Source organism: Oncorhynchus clarkii, unplaced genomic scaffold, assembly GCF_045791955.1.
Source record: "Oncorhynchus clarkii lewisi isolate Uvic-CL-2024 unplaced genomic scaffold, UVic_Ocla_1.0 unplaced_contig_3050_pilon_pilon, whole genome shotgun sequence".
Classification (NCBI taxonomy): domain Eukaryota; kingdom Metazoa; phylum Chordata; class Actinopteri; order Salmoniformes; family Salmonidae; genus Oncorhynchus; species Oncorhynchus clarkii.
In genome coordinates, this window is record NW_027257965.1 from 154,466 (window position 1) to 168,811 (window position 14,346).

Consider the following 14,346-nt stretch of genomic DNA (forward strand, 5'->3'; position numbering starts at 1 on the left):
GAATGGGGTAATATCAGTAATTTAAGGGAATGGGGTAATATCAGTCATTTAAGGGAATGGGGTAATATCAGTCATTTAAGGGAATGGGGTAATATCAGTAATTTAAGGGAATGGGGTAATATCAGTCATTTAAGGGAATGGGATAATATCAGTAATTTAAGGGAATGGGGTAATATCAGTCATTTAAGGGAAAGAGGGTACTATGCTTTGATGAAGCATTGGATTGTAGACAAATAAATAATTGATGGTCCATTATTTTTATTCACTACCACACTGACTGATAACAATACTCTTCCTGCTAATTGTCTAGAAACCACCATTACAAATCTTAAAAGAGAAAATGTTTGCTCCTCAAATGAATCAGGGAATCTCATGTTGCTGTTTGTCTGAGGCCAGATAGATGGACTGTATGTTCCTATCCCACCTCTATGAAAAGATAGGCCTGATAATGGCAACGGAACTGTGTACAACAATAAAATGCATTATTAACGTTGTCACCTTTATTTAGTTAAGTGATAATGCCAGAGAAGCTGGTGTTTGGAGGATATATTGGCATGGGTGTTGTTGGCAAACCATGCCAATATATCCTCCAAACACCAGCTTCTCTGGCATTATCACTTTTATACAACAGGTTACCAACATATTCAAATAATGATGATGAAATTTGATGAAATAATACTATTTTATCCTTCCACAAGATATAGATATAGTCCCATTCTTATGCCTTGCTTTCTAGCTAGCCAACTAGGGCTAATTTACAGTCACGTCAAACAGTTTAAGCTGTTTTTCTCGTGACATTTATTTGGATACATCCATAACAATGAGTTAATAAGCCTCGATTTCACCTGCCATAGGAAATGTCAGGACCGTTGTTCAGAGGAGCTAGCCAACAACACAGCTAACACAATCACTTCAAACTGAAGCTGAAAAGACTGCAAACTAGCTGCACTTCGTTTCGTTTCACCTGCTTTCTATTGACATTTCTTTGTTTTATATCCATAAAATGATGCCAACTGATTCATGATTTCGACTGGATGACAAACGCTGCCTGCCTGTCTGTCTCCTACCGACAAGTTCGTTACTATGGGACAGTTGCAGATCGAATTTGAATATTGAAACAATGTTGCAAATGTTGGAGAGACAGACCACAAGGTTTATACAAATCTCCGCTGTTGAAAACTAAATGTTAGTCTAAAAGAAATGTGTGATAATGTCTAGATGCTTTCTATAGTGGAGATCAAGTTTATAAATTGTCTGGCTGAGCTTGAGACAGTCAGATTGAAAATGTTTTTATTTTTTATTAAACCTTTCTATACTATTCTACTGTATCTTCGTCTATGCCGCTCTGACATTGCTCGTCCATATATTTATCTATTCTTAATTCCATTCCTTACTTAGATTTGTGTGTGTTGGATATATGTGAAATGGTTAGATATTGCTGCACTGTCAGAACTAGACACACAAGCATTTTTTATTTAACCTTTATTTAACTAGGCAAGTCAGTAAAAAAAATAATCTTATTTACATTGATTGCCCTACATGTTAGCGTCATAGATTTAGCCGGTGGTAACTTGTGGAATAGACACCGGCTGGAATGCGTTTTTAACCAATCAACATTCAGGATTAGACCCACCTGTTGTATAATTAAGTAATAAGGCACTAGGGGGTTTGGTATATAGCCAATATACCACGGCTAAGGTCTGTTCCCCGGTAGGCCATCATTGTAAATAAGATTTTGTTCTTAACTGACTTGCCTAGTTAAATAAAGGTACAACAATATATATATATATATATATATGAAATTATGCACAACGCATCGCGGGGTGCCTGGACATTACATCGCCTATTTCGAGTATTGTTATGTTGGTTGTTAAGACAATACACAAGTTGTAGTTAAGCCTCGAGCTGTTTTCACATTTTCCTTTGCCTCTCCCCATGATCTTTGTCTGTCTATATGCTGCCATCTGCTGGTACAGTTTAGACACTACCACAGAACACATTTATTACTGTCACACTGAGGACATGGTGATGAATATCGAGTTTCTAACTGGAGAGAGTAGTAACTAATCAATGATTGAAAACTACATCAACAACTGTCTGATTTAGCAAAGATGCATTAGGTCAGGACTCTGGTCCTTATTGGACATGCCCCAGCAGGTCTAGACAGTCGTTAACTGAACACACACTGTTCTGTTTGACCAGAAGGCACACTGTACAGTATCTGTTTGAGCAAGGGTGCGACTACAGTTTAGTAAATTAATAATGCACAGCTAACCTGCATTATGCACTCCTTTAGAAGTGAGTCTCTGCCTGCTGTCATAGCATTTACGAAAAAAGATTCCAGTCAGAGTGCAGTATAACTGCAGTTAGAATCCAGTATATCTGCAGTACGGAGCAATTATTGCGTCCAAAATAAGACAGCCGACTGCAGTTACTCCACTTTTACCTCCGTTTCAAAACTACAATCAGCATTCTACTGGCTTGGTCTCTCATCAGTCTTTGGCTGTAGATTGTTCCTGCTCAGGTCCTCTGAAATACAGCACCCTATGCAAAACATTACCAACCAAAGGCAATATTTTCTGGCAGCCTGATTTACCTATCATCCAAAAAAAGTTCCTCTTTATGCAACCACTCTCAACTCAGTGACATTTAGGGAATGGTGTATGCCTAACTGACCAAATTATGTTGAACATACTTTGTATGTAGGATTTGTTATACGACGACAGAATGACATTCAGACAGGTCATAGATCTTATTATCTAAAATAAAACAAAACCGAGTTCCGTGGAAGTATTGTCGTCTACTCAGGAAAGACTCGTCATGGCCATCTTTCCCACCTTCCTTTTATTAGAGTAGCACGATTTTTTTTCATAATTCAGAGGCGCAGGATCCAAACGCGGTAGATTAATATTGAAGATGGAAGGAGCAGCAACGCGCACTGTGATAACGTCTACCAGCAGCAGCACGGACAACTTTTCCACCTCCACTCTGGCATGTGATAGGCACTTTTTTCGCACTGCTTCGGGGCTCCTCGTTTTCGCAGAAATAGTAAGTAGTCAAGTTTCAAGGTTCAAGCTGTAGGCTACGGGTAACGCATGGTACATCATCCAAAGACATGCTTATTTGCAGATTCCTTATAGACCATGCAACAACAATAAGACATAATAAAGGTTAAGAATACGAACATACATTACATGGCTCAATAGAACAGAATAAACATTTTATAGTAGCATAAGTATAATTCAAGAAAGCACATTTTATAGTCCAATATTTACACTTGTACTGGAGAAGGTTGGGATGGGGGCAGTGTTTAAACTGGGCAGTATGACAAGAGTCTGGTAGCAAATCAAAATCAAATCAAATTGTTTGGTCACGTACATGTGTTAAGTTGATGTTATTGCGGGTGTAGCAAATTGGGCTCCCGAGTGGCGATGCGATCTAAGGCACTGCATCTCAGTGCAAGAGGCGTTATTACAGTCCCTGATTCAAATCCAGGCTGTATCACATCCGGCTGATGTTTGCTCATTCTTCAAGGCAAAACTGCTCCAGCTCCATTAAGTTGGATGGGTTCTGCTGGTGTACAGCAATCTTTAAGTCATACCACAGATTCTCAATTGGATTGAGGTCTGGGCTTTGACTAGGCCATTCCAAGACATTTAAATGTTTCCCTAAATAAACCACTCAAGTGTTGTTTTAGCAGTATGCTTAGGGTCATTGTCCTGCTGGAAGGTGAACCTCTGTCCCAGTCTCAAATCTCAGGAAGACGGAAACAGCTTTCCCTCAAGAATGATCCTGTATTTAGCACCATCCATCAATTCTGACCAGTTTCCCAGTCCTTGCCGATGAAAACATCCAATGCTTCACAGTGGGGATGAGGTTCTCGGGGGTTATGAGAGGTGTTGGGTTTACGTCATAGCATTTACCTTGATGGCCAAAAAGCTTAATTTTAGTCTCATCTGACCAGAGTACCTTCTTCCATATGTTTGGAGAGTCGCCCACATGCCTTTTGGTGAACACCAAATGTGTTTGCTTATTTTTTTATTTAAACAATGGCTTTTTTTCTGGCCACTCTTCTGTATACTTAAAGTGGTCCTATGGACAGAGACTCCAATCTCTGTGGAGGTTTGCAGCTCTTACAGGGTTATCTTTGGTCTCTTTGTTGCCTCTCTGATTAATGCCCTCCTTGCTTGGTCCGTGAGTTTTGGTGGGCGGCCCTCTCTTGGCAGGTTTGTTGTGGTGCCATATTCTTTCTCCAAACATAAAGATGGTGATTATGGCCAAACAGTTCTATTTTTGTTTCATCATACCAGAGGACTTTTCTCCAAAAAGTATGATCTTTGTCCCCATGTGCAGTTGCAAACCGTAGTCTGTCTTTTTATGTCGGTTTTGGAGCAGTGGCTTCTTCCTTGCTGAGCGGCCTTTCAGGTTATGTCGATATAGGACTCGTTTTACTGTGGATATAGATACTTTTGTACCTGTTTCCTCCAGCATCTTCACAAGGTCCTTTGCTGTTGTTCTGGAATTGATTTGCACTTTTTGCACCAAAGTACATTAATCTCTAGGAGACAGAACACATCTCCTTCCTGAGTGGAATGACAGCTACGTGGTCCCATGGTGTTTAAACTTGCGTACTATTGTTTGTACAGATGAATGTGGTACCTTCAGGCATTTGGAAATTGCTCCCAATGATGAACCAGACTTGTGGAGGTCTCCAATTTTTTTTCTGAGGTCTTGGCTGATTTCTTTTCATTTTCCGATGATGTCAAGCAAAGAGGCACTGAGTTTGGAGGTAGGTCTTGAAATACATCCACAGGTACACCTCCAATTGACTCAAATCATGTCAATTAGCCTATCAGAAGCTTCTAAAGCCATGACATAATTTTCTAGAATTTTCCAAGCTGTTTAAAGGCACAGTCAATTAAGTGTATGTAAACTTCTGACCCACTGGAATTGTGATACAGTGAATTATAAGTGAAATAATCTGTCTGTACATTTTTGGGGAAAAATTACTTGTGTCATGCCCAAAGTAGATGTCCTAACCAACTTGCCCAAACTATAGTTTCTTAACAAGACATTTGTGGAGTGGATGAAAAACGAGTTTTAATGACTCCAACCTAAGTGTATGTAAACTTCCGACTTCAACTGTAATTGGTTGCACCAGATCTAATTTAGGGGCTTCGTAGTAAAGGGAGTGAATACATATGCATGCACCACCTTTCCATTTTTTATTATTAACTTCACCAATTTGGACTATTTTGTGTATGTCCATTACATGAAATCCAAATAAAAATCTATTTCAATTACAGGTTGTAATGCAACAAAATAGGAAAAACGCCAGGGGATGAATAGTTTTGCAAGGCACTGTACATATGAGATGAGTAATGCAAGATATGTAAACATTATTAATGTGACATTATTAAAGTGGCTAGTGTTCCATTTATTAAAGTTGCCAATGATTTCAAGTCTGTATGTAGGCAGCAGCCTCTCTGTGTTAGTGATGGCTATTTATCAGTCTGATGGCCTTGAGATAGAAGCTGTTTTTCAGTCTGTCGGTCCCAGTTTTGATGCACCTGTACTGACCTCACATTCTGGATAATAGAGAGGTGAACAGGCAGTGGCTCGGGTGGTTGTTGTCCTTGATGGTCTTTTTGGACTTCCTGTGACATTGGGTACTGTAGGTGTCCTGAAGGCAAGCCCTGCGGTTGTGGGCGGTACAGTTGCCATACCAGGCGGTGATACATCCTGACAGGATTCTCTCAATTCTGCATCTGTAAAAGTTTGTAAGGGTTTTAGGTAACAAGCTATTGCGCCTTCTTCACCACACTGTTTGTGTGGGTGGACCATTTCAAATTGTCAGTGATGTGTACACAGAGAAACGTAAAACTTTCCACCTTCTCCACTGCTGTCCCGTCGATTTGGATAGGGAGGTGCTCCCTCTGCTGTTTCCTGAAGTCCACGATCATCTCCTTTGTTTTGTTGACATTGAGTGAGAGGTTTTTTTCCTGACACCACACTCCCAGAGCCCTCACCCCCTCCCTGTAGGCTGTCTCGTTGTTCTTGGTAATCAAGCCTACCACTGTAGTGTCCTCTGCAAACTTGATGATTGAGTTGGAGGCGTGCTTGGCCACGCAGTCATGGGTGAACAGGGAGTACAGGAAGGGGCTGAGTACGCAACCTTGAGGGGCCCCAGTGTTGAGGATCAGCGAAGTGGAAGTGTTGTTTCCTACGTTCACCACCTGGGGGTGGCCCATCATGAAGTCCAGGACCCAGTTGCACATGGCGAGGTTCAGACCCAGAGCCTCGAGCTCAATGATGAGCTGGAAGGGTACTATGGTGTTGAATGCTGAGCTTTAGTCAATGAACAGCATTCTTACATATGTATTCCTATTGTCCAGATGGGAGTGTGCAGTGTGATGGCGATTGCATCGTCTTTGGACCTATTGGGGCGGTAAGCAAATTGAATTGGGTCTAGGGTGACAGGTAAGATGGAGGTGATATGATCCTTGACTAGTCTCTCAAGGCACTTCATGATGACAGAGGTGAGTGCTACGAGGCGATAGTCATTTAGTTCAGTTACCTTTCCATTATTGGGTACAGGAACAATGGTGGCCATCTTGAAACATGTGGGGACAGCACACTGGGATAGGGAGCGATTGAATATGTCCGTAAACACACCAGCCAGCTGGTCTGCGCATGCTCTGAGTTGTGATGTCAGTGTTTAGCATGAATGTAAATGTGTGCACGTCTATATCGGCGTGTGCATGAGTGAGTGCATGTGTGCTAAGGTGAGGAGAATCAGAGCAGGTGGTCAGTCCAGTTCAATTGTTCAACAGTCTGATGGCTTGTAGATAGAAACTGTCTCTGAGCCTGTTGGTATCAGACCTCATGCTCTGACCGTCTGCCAGATGTTAAGGGAGGGAGAGAACAGCTTGTGGCTGGGGTGTGTGGGGTCCTGGATGATGCTGCATGACTTCCTCAGGCACTGTTTCAAGTAGATGTACTGGATAGGTGAGACCACGGTCCCATGATGTACTGGGCCGTCTTCACCACCCGCTGGAGGGCCTTGCGGTCGTATAGGGAACAATTCCCGTACCAAATCAATCAAATCAAATGTATTTATATAGCCCTTCGTACATCAGCTAATATCTCAAAGTGCTGTACAGAAACCCAGCCTAAAACCCCAAACAGCAAGCCGGGATGCAACCGGTCAGGACATTCTTGATGGTGCAGGGCTAGTATTTGGAGAGGACCCGGGGCGGCATTCTGTTGTGCCCTCTTGACAACAGGGGTGGTGGTGTTGGTCCATGACACGTCCTAGGTGATGTGGAAACTGAGGAACTTAAAACTAGTGACTCTCTCTACTGCAGTCCGGTTCATGTGGATCGGGACATGTTCACATCCCTGCTTCCTGAAGTTAACAATTAACTCCTTTGTTTTGCTGACTTTGAGGGAGAGGTTGTTGTCAATGCCAGTTCACTTACATCCTCCTTATAGGCTGACTCATTGTTGTTGGTTATCAGGCACACAACCATGTTGTCGTCAGCAAAGTTCATGAGGGAGTTGGTGTCGCGCAAAGCCACGCAGTTGTGGATGAACAGGGGGTACAGCAGAGGACTGAGGACACCCCTGGGGGGCCCCTGAGTTAAGAGTCAGTGTAGAGGAGGTGTCCTCACAGTCTGTGCTCTACCCCTCAGGGAGTTCAGGATCCAGTTGCAGAGAGTGATGTCCTAACTACAACACAAACATATTTGTGTCCAAGTTTGATGTAATAATTTATTGAAATCACTTTGGCAGTGGCTTTTACCATCTTTCTCACAATAACTGCCATCAGAATTCATGGAGGGAATCAATACCGCTTTGTTGATTAAACAAATTAAACACATTATGAAGATCAGACATTTTAGATTGTTCATACCTTGTATCACATGGCTAATTGTACCCTTATCATAGGGGCACAATTAGTTCTGAAAAAGGGAAGAGTTTGTCATTTCCTGAATCCCATTACTTTTATACAGATTTGCATTCTGTTTGACCTGTATATTTTATGTGCATTTTATACACATTTTGCATAGGCTAATGACCTGTATGACGTTTTTTTCACAGATGGTGACATGACATTGTATTGAACACTGCACTGAACTGAAGATTCAATTATTTCAAATTTTTCAAGGAAATATAACTGGAGAAAATGACCATAATGTCAACCTACTTCCTGTAATATAGACTACTTCCTGTAATATAGACTACTTTCTGTAATATAGACTACTTTCTGTAATATAGACTACTTTCTGTAATATAGACTACTTCCTGTAATATAGACTACTTTCTGTAATATAGACTACTTTCTGTAATATAGACCACTTTCTGTAATATAGACTACTTTCTGTAATATAGACTACTTTCTGTAATTTAGACTACTTTCTGTAATATAGACTACTTAGTGCACTATAAATGGAAAAGGATACCATTTGGAAAGCTGGCTATATGCTTCCCTGTCCCCTCAGGTGTTTGGTCTGCTGGTATGGATGCTGATAGCAGGGACGGAGTACTTCCGTGTGTCTGCCTTTGGGTGGGTCATGTTTGTGGCCATCTTGTACTGGGTCCTGACGGTCATCTTCCTACTTTCTGTAATATAGACTACTTTCTGTAATATTGACTACTTTCTGTAATATAGACTACTTTCTGTAATATAGACTACTTTCTGTAATATAGATAACTTTCTGTAATATAGAATACTTTCTGTAATATGGAATACTTTCTGTAATATAGAATACTTGCTGTGTAGACAGACATTGGTTCTCAGTACAGTGTTTTATTTTTCTCTGGAAAGGGAAGTTGCTTAAAAAACAAGGTCAGTTTCATTGTCCATTTTCCTTCCAGCATCAGAGGAGAATGTGACCAAAAGAGCCTCCTCTTCCACTTAGGCCAGACATTATTTTTTCCTGTGACATGAAGCAACCAATGAAACATTATTTTCTTTTAATAACAGGAAGGGAGGTTTGCAGTGCAACAGAGGACAAAACTTCCCATTATTTACAGTAGCACGCAGTATAACAATCTGCATCTATAGATTTATCATGATCAATGTGTGACGGCATTCTGAAAGAATGATCAGATCAGATAGGTGTCAGTCAGCTGCGGGTTTAATTTCGGTTCCAGAAATACAAACTATGAAAAATCACTTGGCAATTATGTTATACTTTGTATAGCTGTTGTACTGTTTAAGATGAGAGTTTGCAGGTAAACATATCCCTCTACACTGCACTGGATCCTGTGCATATGATTTGATTTGATTTAGGCTATATTATTTCCTTTCATTATAATGTCTTTCTACAGTATGCCTTCAAGATAGGCACAGCAAATGCATTTAAATACATGATAAGGTAGACACCACCAGACCACAGCCATCACTGACTATGTGTGCTATTCCCTGTATAGTGCACTACTTCCTACTGGAGCCCTTTGGGCCCTGTTAAAAAGTAGTGCACTATAAATGGAATAGGATACCATTTGGAAAGCTGGCTATATGCTTCCCTGTCCCCTCAGGTGTTTGGTCTGCTGGTATGGATGCTGATAGCAGGGACGGAGTACTTCCGTGTGCCTGCCTTTGGGTGGGTCATGTTTGTGGCCATCTTGTACTGGGTCCTGACGGTCATCTTCCTCATCATCTACCTGACCATGGCTTACAACAGGATCCCTCAGGTCCCCTGGACAACTGTGGTATGACACATACTACGGCACATAATACAGCATTATTTGAAACTTGAGTGATTGAGGTTGTTTATTATACATCTAGTAATTTAATAATTGTGGACTATTTATGTAACAGAAAACCAATGGAGGTAACTGCCTTGATGGTTTTGGGGGAGAGAGCAAATAGATAAATGTGAATGTGATCAAATGAAACCATTCTATAATGTGTACTACCCTACAGTATCTGAGACAGCCAGGAATCCTGTTGTTGTCATTCTACAGGGTCTGTTCTTCAACAGTAGTGCTACAGTGATGTATGTGGTGTTCTACAGGGTCTGTTCTTCAACAGTAGTGCTACAGTGATGTATGTGGTGTTCTACAGGGTCTGTTCTTCAACAGTAGTGTTACAGTGATGTATGTGGTGTTCTACAGGGTCTGTTCTTCAACAGTAGTGCTACAGTGATGTATGTGGTGTTCTACAGGGTCTGTTCTTCAACAGTAGTGCTACAGTGATGTATGTGGTGTTCTACAGGGCCTGTTCTTCAACAGTAGTGTTACAGTGATGTATGTGGTGTTCTACAGGGTCTGTTCTTCAACAGTAGTTCTACAGTGATGTATGTGGTGTTCTACAGGGTCTGTTCTTCAACAGTAGTGCTACAGTGATGTATGTGGTGGCAGCAGCAGTGGACGCAGCCTCAATCAGCCATGCTGTTAAGGGACGCCATAACTACAACTGCTGGGTAGCATCCACAGTAAGAAAACCACCTTAGAACTCCCAGACAGACATTTAAATCACGCCAACTGTGAAAATATACCACAAATATGACTGAGTATTTATGATTACAGCGATATTAAATTATACAATATTAAAATGCTAAATATATGCCTATAAGTCAGATAAGAGATGTATGATGCCACTGTGTACCATCCAGAATGATGTCTATTTGGTCCATTTAAGCCTACTCAACTCATACCCAGTATTGTACTGAATTTTCATGTTTTCATATGTCTGTTTTTCAGTTCTTTGCCTTCCTGGTGTCACTCTGCTATGCAGGAAGTACATATTTAAGTTTTAAATCGTGGAGATCAAGGGATGAGGAACAATAACCACTCACAAAGGACAGCTAAAGTATATCCGTTATGGAACACAAGAAGAATGCAACAACCACTCCTTCCCTTTGGAATGCATTTCTCTATTTAATTTCTGTTATATTTCTGTTATTTTAGAGTTATGGTGTGTTTCATCTGTTGGAATGACAGACCCTGAACCTCAGTGGTGTTTTTACTTCTTATTCACTCATGAGTTTAAAAAAAATTACGCATGCTTTTTTTGGTGGAAATGCCTACTCGAACATGTGAACTTTCATGTGCCTTAATAACAAACTTGTATGCCATCTGTAAATACGAATAAAACATTTCAATTGCAAGCCTAGTTGGTTTAGCCACAGAAAAGACAGCAACCTTCTTGCCAGCCATGATTGGCTGAGATAATGAGTGGAAGTGACATACCAAGAGATGAGTTTGGATTGTTCTGCCATTTAGCACGCGTCTGTCTATTTGAGCTGGTCAGTATGTGTTGGTAATCGTGTCTAACGCAGCTTTTTCTTTTTAAGTATTGCGTAGTAAAACTGCATATGTGTTGCTCTCCACTTTCTGGAGGACTGAGGTAAGTGGAATTCGAGTATGATAGCTAAGGAGATGGAGAAAACACCTGTCTCCGGATTACATCTTCAAATTTAGGGCAACCATGGCATCCATGACAGGAGACGCGTCCAATGCAGGAGACGCGTCCATGTATATGGGTAAGAAAGTGTTATAATTTCAAGTTAAAGTGTACTGCTAGCTAGCTAATGTTAGCTGGCTGGCTAGCTAGCTTATGTTACATGTATAATCTTACTATTCGTATCTCAGAGCCATTTGCTTGGCTAGCTAACATTGAACCTGGTTGGTTAGCTACCTGCAGATTCATGCAGGGTAGTAACGTCATGAGTTGGGATTATGGTTCATTGTTGGTCACAAATACCAAAAAAAAAAGTAGGGGTGTAGATCAGAAAACCAGTCCGTATCTGGTGTGACCACCATCTGCCTCATGCAACGCGACACATCTCCTTCACATAGAGTTGATCAGGCCGTTGATTGTGGACTGTGGAATGTTGTCCCACTCCTCTTCAATGTCTGTGTGAAGTTGCTGGATATTGGCGGGAACTGGAACACGCCGTTGTACACGCCGGTCCAGAGCATTCCAAACATGCTCAATGGGTGACATGTCTGGTGAGTATGCAGACCATGGAAGAACTAGGACATTTTCAGCTTCCAGGAATTGCGTACAGACCCTTGCGACATGGGGCTGTGCATTATCATGCTGAAACATGAGGTGAAGGCGGTGGATGAATGGCGCACAAATGGTCCTCAGGATCTCGTCACGGTACACCTGTACATTCAAATTTCCATTGATAAAAATGGAATTGTGTTCATTGTCCGCTTATGCCTGCCCATACCACAACCCCACTGCCACCATGCGGCACTCTGTTCACAATGTTGACATCAGAAAACCACTCACCTACACAACATCATACACGCTGTCTCCATCGGGCCGGTATAGTTGAAACTGAGATTAATCCGTGAAGAGCACACTTCTCCAACGTTCCAGTGGCCATCGTAGGTGAGTATTTGCCCACTGAAGTCGGTTACGACGCCAAACTGCAGTCAGGTCAAGACCCTGGTGAGAACAACGAGCACGCAGATGAGCTTCCCTGAGACGGTTTCTGACAGTTTGTGCAGAAATTATTCGGTTGTGCAAACCCACAGTTCCTGTCTGGGTGGCTGGTCTAAGACAATCCCGCAGGTGAAGAAGCCAGATGTGGAGGTCCTGGGCTGGCGTGGTTACATGTGGTCTGCGGTTATGGAAGTACTGCCAAATTCTTTAAAACGATGTTGGAGGCGGTTATGGTAGAGAAATTAACTTCTCTGGCAACAGCGCTCATGGACATTCATGCAGTCAGCATGCCAATTGCACTCTCCCTCAAAACTTGAGACATCTGTTGCATTGTGTATTGTGACAAAACTGCATTTTAGAGTGGCCTTTTATTGTCCCCAGTGCAAGGTGCACCTGTGTAATGATCATGCTGTTTAATCAGCTTCTTTATATGCCACACCTGTCTTGGCAAAGGAGAAATGCTCACTAACCGATGTAAACAAAACAAATGAGAGAAATAAGCTTTTTGTGTGTGTGGAAAATATCTGGGAAACATGGGACCAACACTTTACATGTTGAGTTTTTTGTTGTTGTTCAGTGTATATACAATGAAAACTTGTCAAAAACACCTACTGTACATCATTTGAAATGTTGCCCAGGTTGTGCTTTGTGATGCCTTGAGGGTCCAATACAGGGGGATACATTTACTCAGATTATTTAGTGATTCTGGTCTGAATATACAGTAGGTAAGCAGTAGTCAAGCTAACATTTTAGACTCTATAATAAGCTATAATGTAGCATTGTTCATGGTTTAACAACTATAATTTAAAAACTCACACATCATGTCTTTAAGATTTGCAACCATCCCATTGCAGAATCATCCACATTACACTAAATACAAATAGCAAAAATCCATATAATTCTTGCCCCGTTTAAATCGGTGGCTGTTCCTCAAATTAGCTTGAATTTACTGGGACTAAGACAATGTTTCAATGAACCACAGACTTATTCTATATAACAAAGACAATAGAATGAAATTAGAAAAGGTATTTTTATCTCACCAAAACTAGTTAAGCAGCTTTGACTGTTGAACCATGCATATACTGTATAAGCCCCATCTATCAAACTGTCTAATCTAGACCATCCATATACTGTATAAACCCCATCTATAAAACTGTCTAATCTAGACCATCCATATACTGTATAAACCCCATCTATCAAACTGTCTAATCTAGACCATCCATATACCGTATAAACCCCATCTATCAAACTGTCTAATCTAGACCATCCATATACTGTATAAACCCCATCTATCAAACTGTCTAATCTAGACCATCCATATACTGTATAAACCCCATCTATCAAACTGTCTAATCTAGACCATCCATATACTGTATAAACCCCATCTATCAAACTGTCTAATCTAGACCATCCATATACTGTATAAACCCCATCTATCAAACTGTCTAATCTAGACCATCCATATACTGTATAAACCACATCTATCAAACTGTCTAATCAGACCATCCATATACTGTATAAACCACATCTATCAAACTGTCTAATCTAGACCATCCATATACTGTATAAACCCCATCTATCAAACTGTCTAATCTAGACCATCCATATACTGTATAAACCCAGTCTATAAAACTGTCTAATCTAGACCATCCATATACTGTATAAACCACATCTATCAAACTGTCTAATCTAGACCATCCATATACTGTATAAACCTCATCTATCAAACTGTCTAATCTAGACCATCCATATACTGTATAAACCTCATCTATCAAACTGTCTAATCTAGACCAACCACACAGTTAAAGCTACAGTCTGTGATTCGCAACAAAGTGGTGTCCCATCCCATCACTTGTTTTGGTATACAGCTGAACATTGAACAGCTTCCCAAATCTCCGACTGTAGCTTTAACTAAAACACTATGCAGCTTGTCATGC

The 14,346-nt window shown here is 41.0% G+C and overlaps 1 protein-coding gene across 1 annotated transcript; it reads left to right on the top strand.

The window, feature by feature from the left end:
- Positions 1-2,901: 2,901 nt before the first annotated feature.
- On the top strand, positions 2,902-11,006 carry LOC139394300 (CKLF-like MARVEL transmembrane domain-containing protein 8). The gene is made up of 4 exons (XM_071142331.1): positions 2,902-3,048; positions 9,547-9,720; positions 10,326-10,445; positions 10,714-11,006. The coding sequence occupies exons 1-4, from the start codon at positions 2,917-2,919 to the stop codon at positions 10,798-10,800; spliced, it is 513 nt and encodes a 170-aa protein (XP_070998432.1). The 5' UTR covers positions 2,902-2,916; the 3' UTR covers positions 10,801-11,006.
- The last annotated feature ends 3,340 nt before the right edge of the window (positions 11,007-14,346 follow it).